We start from the raw sequence: 12,640 nt of genomic DNA, 5'->3' as shown, positions 1-12,640 counted from the left end.
TCTTGATACCTTTTCTTTATCAAGCTCTTATAAAAAAATATGACACACAATGTAAAAAACACCATACAAATGCCAAGAAGCGAACGATTTATCGCGTAAGGTGTTTTAAAGACTAAAGTCGTGTAAATAAACGCGATCAATTCTGAATACACAACATACAAAGTGATAATAACGATAAAGATGACCGGAAGATGTTGTCAAAATGTAACCAAACAAATGTGTTACTTTCTGTGTCTCCATAACAACAGCACATGCGCGCGACTCGTGTGTGTTGATTGAACCCTCAATATTCAACAACTTTAAACGTGCGTTTATGATTTATTGAAGCGCAGTGTATGATGGGTTGAAATAGTCCGTGTCGTGTTATTCTGCACCTCTGCTCTGTGGAGTTTTGTTACCGTTAACGACACGACCTCCAGGGAAAAGCACACAATCCCGCCTCACAATGATATTAACTGCCATCAACGAGATGAACCAACTCCAGTACAGTTTGGCATCAGGTCGAATCTCGTCGTTGAATGACTTTGGCGCAGAAGCGTAAAACTGGAGTAACTTAGGGGTGAAAAGATGAAGGATGTGCCGGAAGAGTCAAAGGACTCTCATCTCAAGGTACATTAGTTTATCACTTTGTATGTTGCGTATTCAACAGTAGCCTTGGTCGCGTCTATATACACGACTTTAGTCTTTAAAGCACCTTTGGCGATAGTTACGCACGTCAGTTACGTTCGCTTCTTGGCAATGGTTTTTTCGCATTGTGTGTCGTTGCATTTACATGTTTTTTTATAAGACCTTGATAAAGAAAAGGTATCAAAATAATGGAAATGGTCAAATTATAACATCTGATATGCACACAAGTCCTATATAATAAAACGAGTCTTCTTTGAGAATTTCAATTATATGCTGCGAGGTGTTATCAAATAAACAAAATACCAATGGATTTCCATTGAACATCTAATGCTTATTTAAAGCAAACATGTGTGTTCATTCAAGGTGGCTTTGCGTATTCGACCAATAAGCGACGCAGAGATCGAGGATGGCGCAACTACAGTGGCGCATAAGATTGACGATCAGGTAGGCAATAATGTCAGTCACGTGCTCGGCATTAGACAATTTATGCTTATTGTTTACATTTTCACGTGTAACTGCAAGTGAGGTAAACACTGCAGATCTAGCTGGAGTTAGTCCACTTTACTGATTACTGGCTTGCAGATGGTGGTGTTGATGGACCCCTGTGAGGACGCAGAAGATGTTCTGAGGGCCAAACGCTCCCGTGAAAAAACATACATGTTTGATGTGGCGTTCGACCACACTGCCACCCAGGTGTGTGTTCACAATCCCCTAGGCCTGGTTTCACAGACAAGGCTTAGTTTAAACTGGGTTATTTTCAGTTTAGACAGCTCAAACTTTCATTTTAGACTATAGTCTTAAGCCTCGTCTAGACCGGGCACTGGGGTATAGTCAATACATTTCCTAGTTTGTAGACAATGAACTTCAACCAAAACATAACTATCCCGATAACATTAAACAAAAGTTGTAATATCACATTTCAAATTTGTTATTTTAAATAAGACTATTTAAAATTTTAGGTGCAGGTCATCCGTATATTTATTCATCACGTTATTTGTATTTATTGGTTATTTAGTGAGTTGTGAAAGTTTTTGCATGATCACCAAAATATTTATCGTTCCTTTATTTCAGGAGGATGTTTATGTGGCAACGACAAAAAATCTCATTGATGCTGTGATCTCTGGTTATAATGCAACGGTCTTTGCATATGGGCCCACAGGTAACACATTCATGTTTGGATAAAAATATGGACATTAAGTGCAATACAGGTGAACTTTAAAAGTGAGTTGTTTTATGTTTTTAGACATTTTGTTCACTGCATAGTTGTTCAGTGTTATCAAAAATGTATGGATTGTTTTTTAGGAGCTGGAAAGACATACACTATGTTGGGTTTAGATTCTGAGCCTGGGATTTATATCCGGACACTCAATGACCTCTTTGAGGCTATTGAAGACAGGACTGAAGACCTGGAGTGCAGTGTTTACATGTCTTATATAGAGGTCAGGTTCTTTTAAATCTACATTTTTTAACCAGTTTTTAGATTTTATGACACCCGTCCCCACCCCATTACCCAATTGTCTCTAGCATGTCTAGCTGTTTTGTTAGTGTTTCCAGCAGAGTCCTGAATAAACAAAACACAAATGTATTGTTTGTGCAGATTTATAATGAGATGATTAGAGATCTATTGAATCCATCTTCTGGATATCTTGAGCTGCGTGAGGATGCTAAAGGAGAAATACGAATGGCTGGCATCACTGAATTCTCCACGTGTAATGCTAAAGAGGTACATTGCAAATATTTTTGATACCGAATGCTGTTTCTTTTATATGATGTTGGATGATGTACTCCTTAACACAATGTTTTATTGTCTTTCTATAGATAATGTCTCTTTTGACCAAAGGAAACAAACAGAGGACTCAAGAATCCACTGCCGCCAACAAGACATCATCTCGCTCTCATGCTATCCTGCAGGTCAGTGCAGGACACAGCCTAACTGGGTTCATGACCTCAAACTGGCACACTGTCTAGCCTGTCTGCTGCTCTACAGGTGATGGTCAAACAAAAGAGCAGAGTAAAGGATATCAACAAGGAGGTCAGAGTGGGAAAACTCTTCATGGTAGACTTGGCTGGAACCGAGCGGGCGTCACAGGTCTGTGCTGTTTGTTTTGTTTGTGTCAATGAAAGACCTCAAATTATTTCGAGATGGCACATTTTAGGTATTATCAACTTTTAGTTAAATTACTAATTTAGTCTTTTTAATCCTTCATGATTTATATGGATGTAATGATAAAAAAAGTATTAGAGCAGCTGATCCAATTTCTGAATGTGCTATAATGAGTATTCGTACAAGTTATTAATTGCTTGCATTTATTAAAAAAATAATCATTATTATTATTGTTGTATTATTGATATAAATGTTTTTTATAATATTTTTAATTTTATTAGTGATGCTTTTAAAAAAGCTCACTATTATTATTGCCTCATACTTATTATTATAATAATTATTATTATTCTTCCACCAAAAGTTTGGTGCGTAACTTGTCCCACAGGTTTTGTTGCAGACCCATGAATGAGGGCTCAAATCGAGCGGCCCATTGAGGAATGGGGTGCTATGACTTTTATAAGCGATCGGGTGGGGGGTGTTCGATAGGGGGCAGAAAACACATTGCCTTAACATTGCGCCCAACTTTGACGAGTTGTAGCGCCGAGTGAGGATATCGTAGAAACATGCGGGTTACCACATTTGATGAGGCTCTATAAGAACATACATCACAATGGGGTGTAAGCTGTAACCCTTGGGCGTAAGAGCTCCCCAAAATTCCCCATTGACAGGAAACATGCCCATATAAAACTTAGTAATAAAAAATTAGTTCATGAACTTTGCTTATTGTGCTTTTTGTAGGTTTATTGTTTACTTTTTGTTGCAGAAACCACTGTAAAGAAGAGGTTTATATTGACTTCAAATAATATTAGACTGCATAAAACAAAGTCAAACTGATAGAACGTAATCTCCAACAAAACATGACATGTCTGTTCTGAAGATCCTCAGTTTCCTTCTTTCTCTCAGACACAAAACAGAGGCAAACGGATGAAAGAAGGCGCACATATCAATCGCTCTCTGTTAGCACTGGCCAACTGCATCAATGCTTTGAGTGAGAAGTGTGGAAAAGGTGCTCACTTTGTAAACTACAGAGACAGCAAACTCACAAGACTTCTGAAGGTGTGCCAAACCAACCGGACTAAAACATCGCCTACATATCTTATCCAGAATTATTCAAACACTCTGTTGCAACACAGTCGCAGTAAGTTTTCCTGATTATTTCAGGATGCTCTGGGGGGAAACAGTCGCACCGTCATGATCACTCACATCAGTCCTGCCAGCACCAACTTTGAAGAGTCGAGAAACACACTGGTATACGCTGACAAAGCCAAAAATATAAGAACCAAGGTAAAAAAACAACGTCAATATAGTATTTGTATGTTAGAGTGCCATTAAAGTCCCAGCGAAATATTGAAATATCCCAATATGAAATATTGCAGCATTTATTGTAAATAGCTTATCAGCGTGGGTCCTTATCTTGAAAATGAATGTGCCTTCCTTATCTTCAGTTAAAATAAAAAAGGCACTTCCGCCCTCTAGTGACAATCCATCTCAAATGACGTATGTTAGATGGCTTGGGCGGAGCATCCGTTAACTCCTCTCCTTCAACTATTAGTCTACTGCCAGTTTATATATCCAATCAAATCGCATTTTTTGCATTATTAATTATTTGCATTATTAATTTTAACCGACAATGCTTAACTGTCCCGTTGTCGCAGTTGTATCAGTTATTTCATTACTGTATGTTGAGATATAGCCTTTTTTATTTTAGCTGAAACGCAATTTGCTGAATGTTTCCTATCACCTGGCCCAGTACACAAACGTTATTGCTGACCTGCGATGTGAGATCGAGCGGCTTCGTGCAAAGATCGACCAAGAGCAGCAGAAAGGACAGAAAGACATTCGTGAAATTCAAGGTGTTTGTTGATTTTGAATGTTTGCATTTGGGTAATTGACATATATTTTGTTTTTATCAACAACAAGAATTGAGGCTCATGTGTTCATCTTCAAACCTGTGAACTGTGTGTGTGATTTTGTGTTAGCTGAGGTGCGGCAGTACAGTCAAGGTGAGATAGCAGGACTGCGAGAGCAGCTCTTGTCTGCCTTCAGGGAGCAAATGGAGATCAGACGCAGCCTGATGGAGCTGGAGAGCTGTCACATGGAACTCCACGTAGACGCTTCAAGACATCTGCTCACCATCTCAGAGTAAAAACAAACTCCAAAACACCAGGTTTACTTTGAGCACTTGTTTTTCAGACGTATTGCCAATCCCTACATTAAACCAACACCAAGTGTTTCTGTTAAGAGTTGTAATAAGTGTGCTCCCATACGGCAAACGGCATTTGAGTACATGAAACGTGATCTACCTTACATGGTTATATGAAAATAAAAGGACCCTCTCTCCCGGTTCAAGTGAAACCGATGTGTGTGAGCATGTTTGTTACCTCTGAATAATATTAAGTTATTGTTGGTAACCATACGCGAAAATGTCTGCGCTAACAGTTTCATCCATCCTTCTCATCCTAATCTGGTAGTTGGGAGCAGGATCGAACCCGTCGGGAGAGAGACGAAGGCAGAAGAGAGAAGAGAGACGGACTGAAGGATGAAGAAGAAGAGAGCGGGACAGTGGAGCCTCAGTATGTCGCAGTAGCTCGAGAGCAGATAGGTCCCCTACTGGCTGAACAGAGAAGCACAATGGCGCTTAAAGTAATAAGCAAATGTTTGCTGCAAACCTAACACTGCATGCTCCAAATGTAACCTTTCAGATATCTTTCCTCTTTCTTTCAGCATGAACTGGAGGAAAAACTAGCGAATATGAAACTGAAGTCATCTAAGATTGAGGAGCTGTTGCCTCAGCACATAAGCAACGATGAACAAAGAGAGATTCTCACGCTGCTCTGTAAGGTCCATGAACTGGAACTGGAGAAAACTGAGATCCAGTCAGCTGTGCTCTGCAAAGACAACGCCCTCCGAACTAAAGACTTCATCATCCAGAGACACGAGCAGCAGCGGGCGCTGTGTTATGACATCATTCATCAACAGAAGGCTCTCATTGAAGGTGCGAATCACTCAAACCGATATAGATGGTTATATCGGATGCACAAGTCTGGCCCGAAGTTAACTTCTGGGCCGTGTTTGGTTATAATATGACAATTTATTTTATATTGAATTTATATTCATATTTTATTGTATATTCATTTTAAATTAAATGTAGTTATTGATTCTTTGCGGAGAGCTACCGGAAGTTACATTTGGCACTCAACGTTCGTTGATGTTTAAACCGTCTATAATGTTTTACATAATTATGATAGAAGAGAATATAACAAATCATTCGTTTTTCCTATTTTAAATCTGTTTGTCCACAGAGCAAGGACTTTGTGTACCTGAGGGGATACAAAAGCTTTATTCATTGGATTTTGGTGAGCTAAGTGAAGGAAACATCGAACAGATACTCGACCTTCACACTTTCTCTACAAACACCCGAGACGTACCTGTGAGCGGAACTCATTTGCTTAAAGTGATAGTTCACCCAAAATGAAAATTCTGTCATCATTTACTCGCCCTCTTGTCGTTTCAAACCTGCATGACTTCCTTCTGCAGAACACAAAAGATGTTTTGGAGGATGTTGTTAACTGGCCCCCATTCACTTGCATTGGATTTGTGTCCATACAATAGAAATAAATGATAACCGGTGCTGTTCGGTTACCAACTTTCTTCAAAATATCTTCTTTAGTGTTCTGCAGAAGAAAGATTGTCATACAGGGTGAGTAAAAGATCATTAATCGTGATTTTTCATTTATGAGTGAACTATAACTTTAATTTGTTTAGTTTTTCTCTTCCTCGCATTGTTTTCATATCCATGTAATATATTTACACAGGATAACTCTGCTATGATTATGACAAGGCAAATCACACACGATGTCATCTCCGATTCAGACGTTCGTAAAGTAGAGAGAACAAGGCCGAAAAACAGAAAGTTCAGTTGTTTACATAAACATCCTCCTGATTCCTCTTTCTCTCGACTAGATTATGACAGGTAAGGTCATCTGATGTGTTGTTCTGGAAATACAACAGAAGTGCGGATTTATCCTTTTTTATTGTATATTATTCTTCTAACAGTGACAGAGTTTTCAAATCATCATTGAAAATTCAACCACAGAGACGGCATCGCTTGTCTTCAGGCTCATCGCTTGTCGTGAAGGTATACAAAGGACAGGTCTTGGAACCAGTCAGACAGATATTGTTCTCAAAAGGCTTTTGGAACAGATATTGTCTTGTAAGACTTTAAACTAATGACATAAATATATGCCAACTTTAAAGGGATTGTTTATAAAACAAATTGAACATGTTACTCCAAAACTTGCATGACATTCTGCGACAGCAAAGAAATTCTGACGATGCTTAAAAAGGAGATGTGAATAGCGTGTGACATTGAATGTATTTGTGCAGGCGTGTGGCTATCAAGAAGCAGTTCCCGTATGTCCCGCTGAAGTCTTGAGCCCAGATACTCTGAGGGAAATCGCCAGTGATACAAAGAGCATCTCGGTCATCGCTGCTAAACGTCGCATCCACATTCAAGCGAAAGAGCCCAATTTCAGGATCGCAGGTGGTGGTTTAGCAGCAGAGCTGAAGTCCTCAATAAGCATGGACAGTTTGTTTTCTACTTTGACAGATAAGTCGACTGAGCTCAAAGGAGCGTCTATAAGACACAAAGGCGGCTCTCGGTCGAAGCAGGATCAGAAGAGAACAGAAGGCAAGATGGGGTCGCATGAGAGACTGCAGTGCAAGAAATGGTCCAGATCCTTTGAAACCAACAAACGGGTACCATCTTTTTTCTGCATGTTTAATTTCTTTTTGATTTTTTCTTTAATTAAGGAAATTACTAAATGCTTAACAAAGATTGAATATCCAAATACAAACATAAAGCCAGATTTGATTTTGCCACAGCAGGTACAAAAACCAACACAAAACCCCTTCAGGTGTCCAGCTTTGGAAAGCATCTCAGACAATCGTCTTGAGCGTCCTGCACTGAACACGATTCAGCTACTGAATGACAGTCCTGGAAACCCTGCAACGCCTCCAGCGGCTAAAGTAAAGAACCCTGTTTTACAGACTACAGGTACAGAACTACAGCTGTTTCAAACTGAAAGCTTCAAACTCGAGCAACATTCGTGTGGATGACTTTTGGATGTTACCGATCTATTAGCATTGTGATATAAAATAATTGTCGGATAAAATACAGTATAGCAGACAGTGTATGTCAATATCTTTCTGTGTAGTTAGTCAGCCAGCTTTTGAATTATAAATAAATTAGACTTGAAACAGGCCTAGAAATGAAAAAATCTTGATGTTTTATCTGTAAAGGTGAAGTTCAGCTTCAGAAGTTAGAGATCAGGGGAACACCCCCCAGCACCATTCATCAAAGACACGCAGAGCTCAAACGGGGACAGACCTACAAACATATGAGAGGTGAACATTGTTGTCTTTGTTTTTTAAATTATTCAACCAATTTGTTTCATTTGTTCGAATTGTTTTAATGGGTTCTTAGGCCCTTCAGGTGGTTCTCAAGCCACACAAGTACTACAGCAACCGGGCAATTACAGGAAGTCCACCAATGAAAACGTAAAGCAAAAAGCAATAAACAATATCAACAAAAAGACGGAACTGCAGCAAAAATACAAGCATACTGTTAAAAAGCAGTAAGACTCGGTTTGTAAAAGATGAAGTCAAGTGAATGTATAGCTTGGTTTTCGAAAATCGTAGAAATGTTGTATTATGTTCATGGTTTCTTTAAATATTTAATAAATCTTATTTTATAAATGTATAACATATTGCATTTATTGTGTACAGCCGCACGAAATGCTCATTAAGAAGATGTGCTCAAAGTTTTCTTTCAAAATCATTAAAATATCTTCCAATATTAATAGACAGTAAATAATGTGACCTCAAATATATCACCCGATCTTTGACAATGCGTTCCCGAATATAATGTTTTTCTTAAAACCTTAAAATGTCATATATCGCATAGGGCAGATAATATAAATATATATTGTGTTAATACAATGTTTATATTGTGTAAATACATTTAATGATAAAAATATCATATTTATTAACTAAATGAATGTTCATTCATTCTATATTTATTAATTCTATATTTGTGGCCCTTTCATTAAGTCAAACATTCACCTAGTTCCAAGTCAGTTTACTCATATGAAGCATACGAACTTCAACGAGCTGTAATCTCATATAATTAAAAGAAATATATCACAATTTATGCAAAATATTTTCCATATAATATTTCCCCCTTCTAACAGCGGTGATTCTGTAAGCAAATTGAATTTGCCTGTTAATTTCTTATTTGTGGTTCCCCATTCCCAAATACATTATATTTGGTCCAAAAAATATGGATTTATGATGTTATTGGTTGCCTGGAAAAAGAGTTATTGCTACAAAAGCTAAAAGTATCCCTCTCAACAAGCCATTTGAGTTATTTATTTAAGTAAAGTTCACCCAAATATGAAAATAATCTCAATTTACTCACCCAATGACTCCTGGCATCCCATATGCATATAACTTTCTTTGTCAATTTGAGCCCATGAAGATAACCTGATGGCATTTTATAATTATTTTCATAAATCACACTGATAAGTTAATAACGTATAAATATCTTTATATAATAAAGCGTGCTATTTTAAAATGGATTTTTCACCCATACTGGTTGAAATTGACCAAACAGTGCGTTGATTTGTGTTTCCTCCACCAGAGCGCAGTGTTATTGCAATGCAGCATATCATTGCCATGTGAGCAGGACTTGGACTTCTGAAATTTGACAGAACTATGATGCCTGAACTGAAAAACCGCATGTATATAAATAAGGTGCATATTTTGACACATTCCTAAAAGCTATTTACTTTCAGATAAGCAGATCCCTGGTTTCACAATCTAAATTCTTCTAACCCATTTATTTGACCACAATGGAGATGTGATTATGGGAAACGAGAAGTCATTGCAGAAAAGTTTGAGAATAAAGGAAATTATCAATTTCAAATGACATGTTTTAATGAACTTTAATGTTTAAGTGCTTCAGTGTTGTCTGGAATAGCTTCATTTTTGGTTTCCTTTTTCCCAAAATTGTAGAAAATGTATTCAGCGTGCAGTCACATTTCAGCAGGTGGATGAAAGCTGAATCTTCTTTGAAAAACATTAACATATAAAGCAGAATGCATAAATTTGCCTTAAAAGCCTGTTCCCTGGTTTCATTTCATCAGGCACAGATTTACCGTGTTTATTTACAAGGTTGTTATAAGGTTGTTTTGGGTTTGGTTCATTTGATTTAATTGATCATTTTTGCTATTAATTTATAGTTTTTTCTACTTTGTTTGTTTTTTCATGTTTTATTTTAAAATATGATAGAAAATTTGTCTAATGTTATTTGCAAACCGTTTAAGTTATATGAATTTAGCTAAACAGTGATAATTACAGAAGTATTGTTCGCAGCAATATTCAAGGCGATGAAAAGGTCACTTCAAAATCTACAAGCAAAACTGTTGTCTCCCCCGTATTTACATCTCTTTTAAGACCTCTATCAAAGTGACTCGGTCTGTTCAGTCTTAAAGGTCAAGGACAAACCCACCGAATCATCCGCTCTCTTCATCGAGCCAAAGGGTTGTGTGGCAGCTTTTAGTTGTCCTCTCATCGAGATGTTTTGGACTGAAGGTAACAAGTAAGTTGCCTACAAGCAAAGGACACAAGTGTAGTGAATTTACTTCTGTGTTATTTTCATAAAAAAGACAGGGTGTAGGATTGTGTGTATTAACCAGGGGCGGACTGGCATATACCAGGATGTTTTCCGGGCGCGCAAGCACATGGGCCGAAACGCAAATGCCCAAACGTTGTACTAGACCAGGGCTGTCCAAAGTCGGTCCTGGAGGACCGGTGTCCTGCAAAGTTTAGCTTCAACCCTAATCAACCTGAACCAGCTAATCAAGGTCTCGGTAGGCAGACTAGGAACTTCAAGACAGGTTGTTGAGCCAAGTTAGAGCTAACTCTGCAGGACACCGGCCCTCCAGGACCGACTTTGGACACCCCTGTACTAGACAGAAGAAAAATGTGGCTATACCTCTCTTCACCATGAGATGGAGTGAGAGAACACAGACATCTAATACACCTGTATAAGAATATGTGTACAGGTAATAAAAATATTGTTAACCACAAGGCTACATGCCTGCATAGATGGGGGCAGTATCAGACACATCTGAGAAAAAACACGTCTTGTCTGGTCCTGTTAAGCATTAAATATATATTTTAAAGCAAATATTTAAAAAAAAAGCGTTAAAAATAACGGAAATTGTAGTTTTGTTATAACAATTGTCACAACAGACATTCCAACACAGCCAGAGATCTGACAGTCTGAATAAGCTAATGCCTAAACTCTTTTTGTTAGGACTCTGTCCTTCCTGTCTCGAGCTTTCAAGCTCCCTGGGCAGAGTCATGACATTGCTACGTCTTTCGGGTTTCTGTTGTGTTATGTGTGGAGACATGTGGCTTTATGTTGTTACGTGATGCCACGTGTCTTCCTGTTATGTCTCTCAGCCCCACCCTCCTATCTCTGGTAATTTCTTAAGGGTTTCATTCCCATCGTCTGTTTGGTGTTTCACTTTAATTAGGGTTTTATTCCCATCAGCTGTCACCACTCTCCCCATGTAATCACTCCTCGTTAGTGTCTCCCTTTATATAGTCTTAGTTTCCCTCTGTTCAGTGTCGGTGCATTGTCTTCTGTTTGTGATCACTGGATGTCTTGCTGTTCTGTGGACGTCGTGTTTTGGATTACCTGTTTCTAAATTTGTGGATTTATATAGTTTTTCCTGTAGACCACGTTTTGTCCCCATAGAGGGAAGTGTTTGTTTGCCTTTGTTTTTTTGGTTCATGTTTTCCCATTGTGGATGTTTCATTTAATAAAAGTTTATTTACGTTAACCCTTCGTCTGCCTGCATCTGGGTTCTGTCCAAACCATTTCGTGACAGAATGCACCGACCCAGAAGAACCCAGCAGGCAGCTCTTTTCGCTGCAAGGTCTCGCCAGCCTCGTCCCCTATGCAGCATTCGCCAGGGGAACTTGGACCTGGATGTGTACCTGGACAGGTTCCTGGAGGCCGCAGGGGAGGTGCTCCTCGGGGAGGAGGAGGTGACTGCGGCGTTCAACAGCGGCCTCAGGGTTCCCCTATCGCCAGTGGAGATGAGGAGGCTGAGACCTCTGGACTTTGAGGGCGTACTCCGGTTCGCCATGAGCCGACCGGAGCCCAGGGTCTCCGTCCTACCGAGGGTCTCTTCTCCGTTGGGCCCAATCACTGAGGGTCTCGCCCTGAAGCTCGGAGTCGTGACTACCTTCTCGGACCCTGCAACCTCTCCACCAACCACCAGTCTTCGGGGCAAGCGTGGAAGGAGAGAGTCCTGGGGGTCCTCTTCGGAGGCCTCCAACGCGGAGCCAGCCCCGTCCTTCACCTCCTTCCTCCAGCCGACTACCAGGCAATTGGCTCGGCAGAAGAGAAAGAGGCAACGGAGGGGGGCACGTAACCCAGCCCAGCCGGCTCTCCTGCCGGTTCTCCAGCCGGGTTTACAGCCAGCGATCCAGCAGGCGTCCAGACCTGCCTCTCCGCAGGCGTCCGGACCTGCCTCTCCGCAGGCGTCCGGACCTGCCTCTCCGCAGGCGTCCGGACCTGCCTCTCCGCAGGCGTCCGGACCTGCCTCTCCGCAGGCGTCCGGACCTGACTCTCCCCAGGCGTCAGGACCTGCCTCTCCCCAGGCGTCAGGACCTGCCTCTCCCCAGGCGTCAGGACCTGCCTCTCCGCAGGCGTCAGGACCTGCCTCTCCGCAGGCGTCAGGACCTGCCTTTCCGCAGGCGTCAGGACCTGCCTTTCCGCAGGCGTCAGGACCTGCCTTTCCGCAGGCGTCAGGACCTGCCTTTCCGCAGGCG

The 12,640-nt window shown here is 40.4% G+C and overlaps 1 protein-coding gene across 1 annotated transcript; it reads left to right on the top strand.

Annotated features, from left to right (window-relative positions):
- Positions 1-567: 567 nt before the first annotated feature.
- On the top strand, positions 568-8,371 carry LOC306897746 (kinesin-like protein KIF19; the record flags this gene model as incomplete). Its single annotated transcript, XM_079462737.1, has 21 exons — positions 568-609; positions 991-1,071; positions 1,210-1,320; positions 1,699-1,786; positions 1,930-2,066; positions 2,225-2,350; positions 2,446-2,538; positions 2,615-2,716; positions 3,635-3,787; positions 3,893-4,015; positions 4,440-4,584; positions 4,711-4,873; positions 5,203-5,374; positions 5,456-5,726; positions 6,034-6,161; positions 6,547-6,704; positions 6,788-6,869; positions 7,118-7,489; positions 7,616-7,787; positions 8,039-8,137; positions 8,217-8,371. 21 exons carry the CDS (start codon positions 568-570, stop codon positions 8,369-8,371), a joined length of 2,973 nt encoding a protein of 990 aa, XP_079318863.1.
- Positions 8,372-12,640: the final 4,269 nt, after the last annotated feature.

The sequence above is a fragment of the Barbatula barbatula genome, assembly GCF_947034865.1.
Source record: "Barbatula barbatula genome assembly, chromosome: 8".
Lineage (NCBI taxonomy): Eukaryota > Metazoa > Chordata > Actinopteri > Cypriniformes > Nemacheilidae > Barbatula > Barbatula barbatula.
The sequence above is the reverse complement of the archived record's forward strand: the minus strand, read 5'-3'. Positions and strand labels throughout refer to the sequence as shown.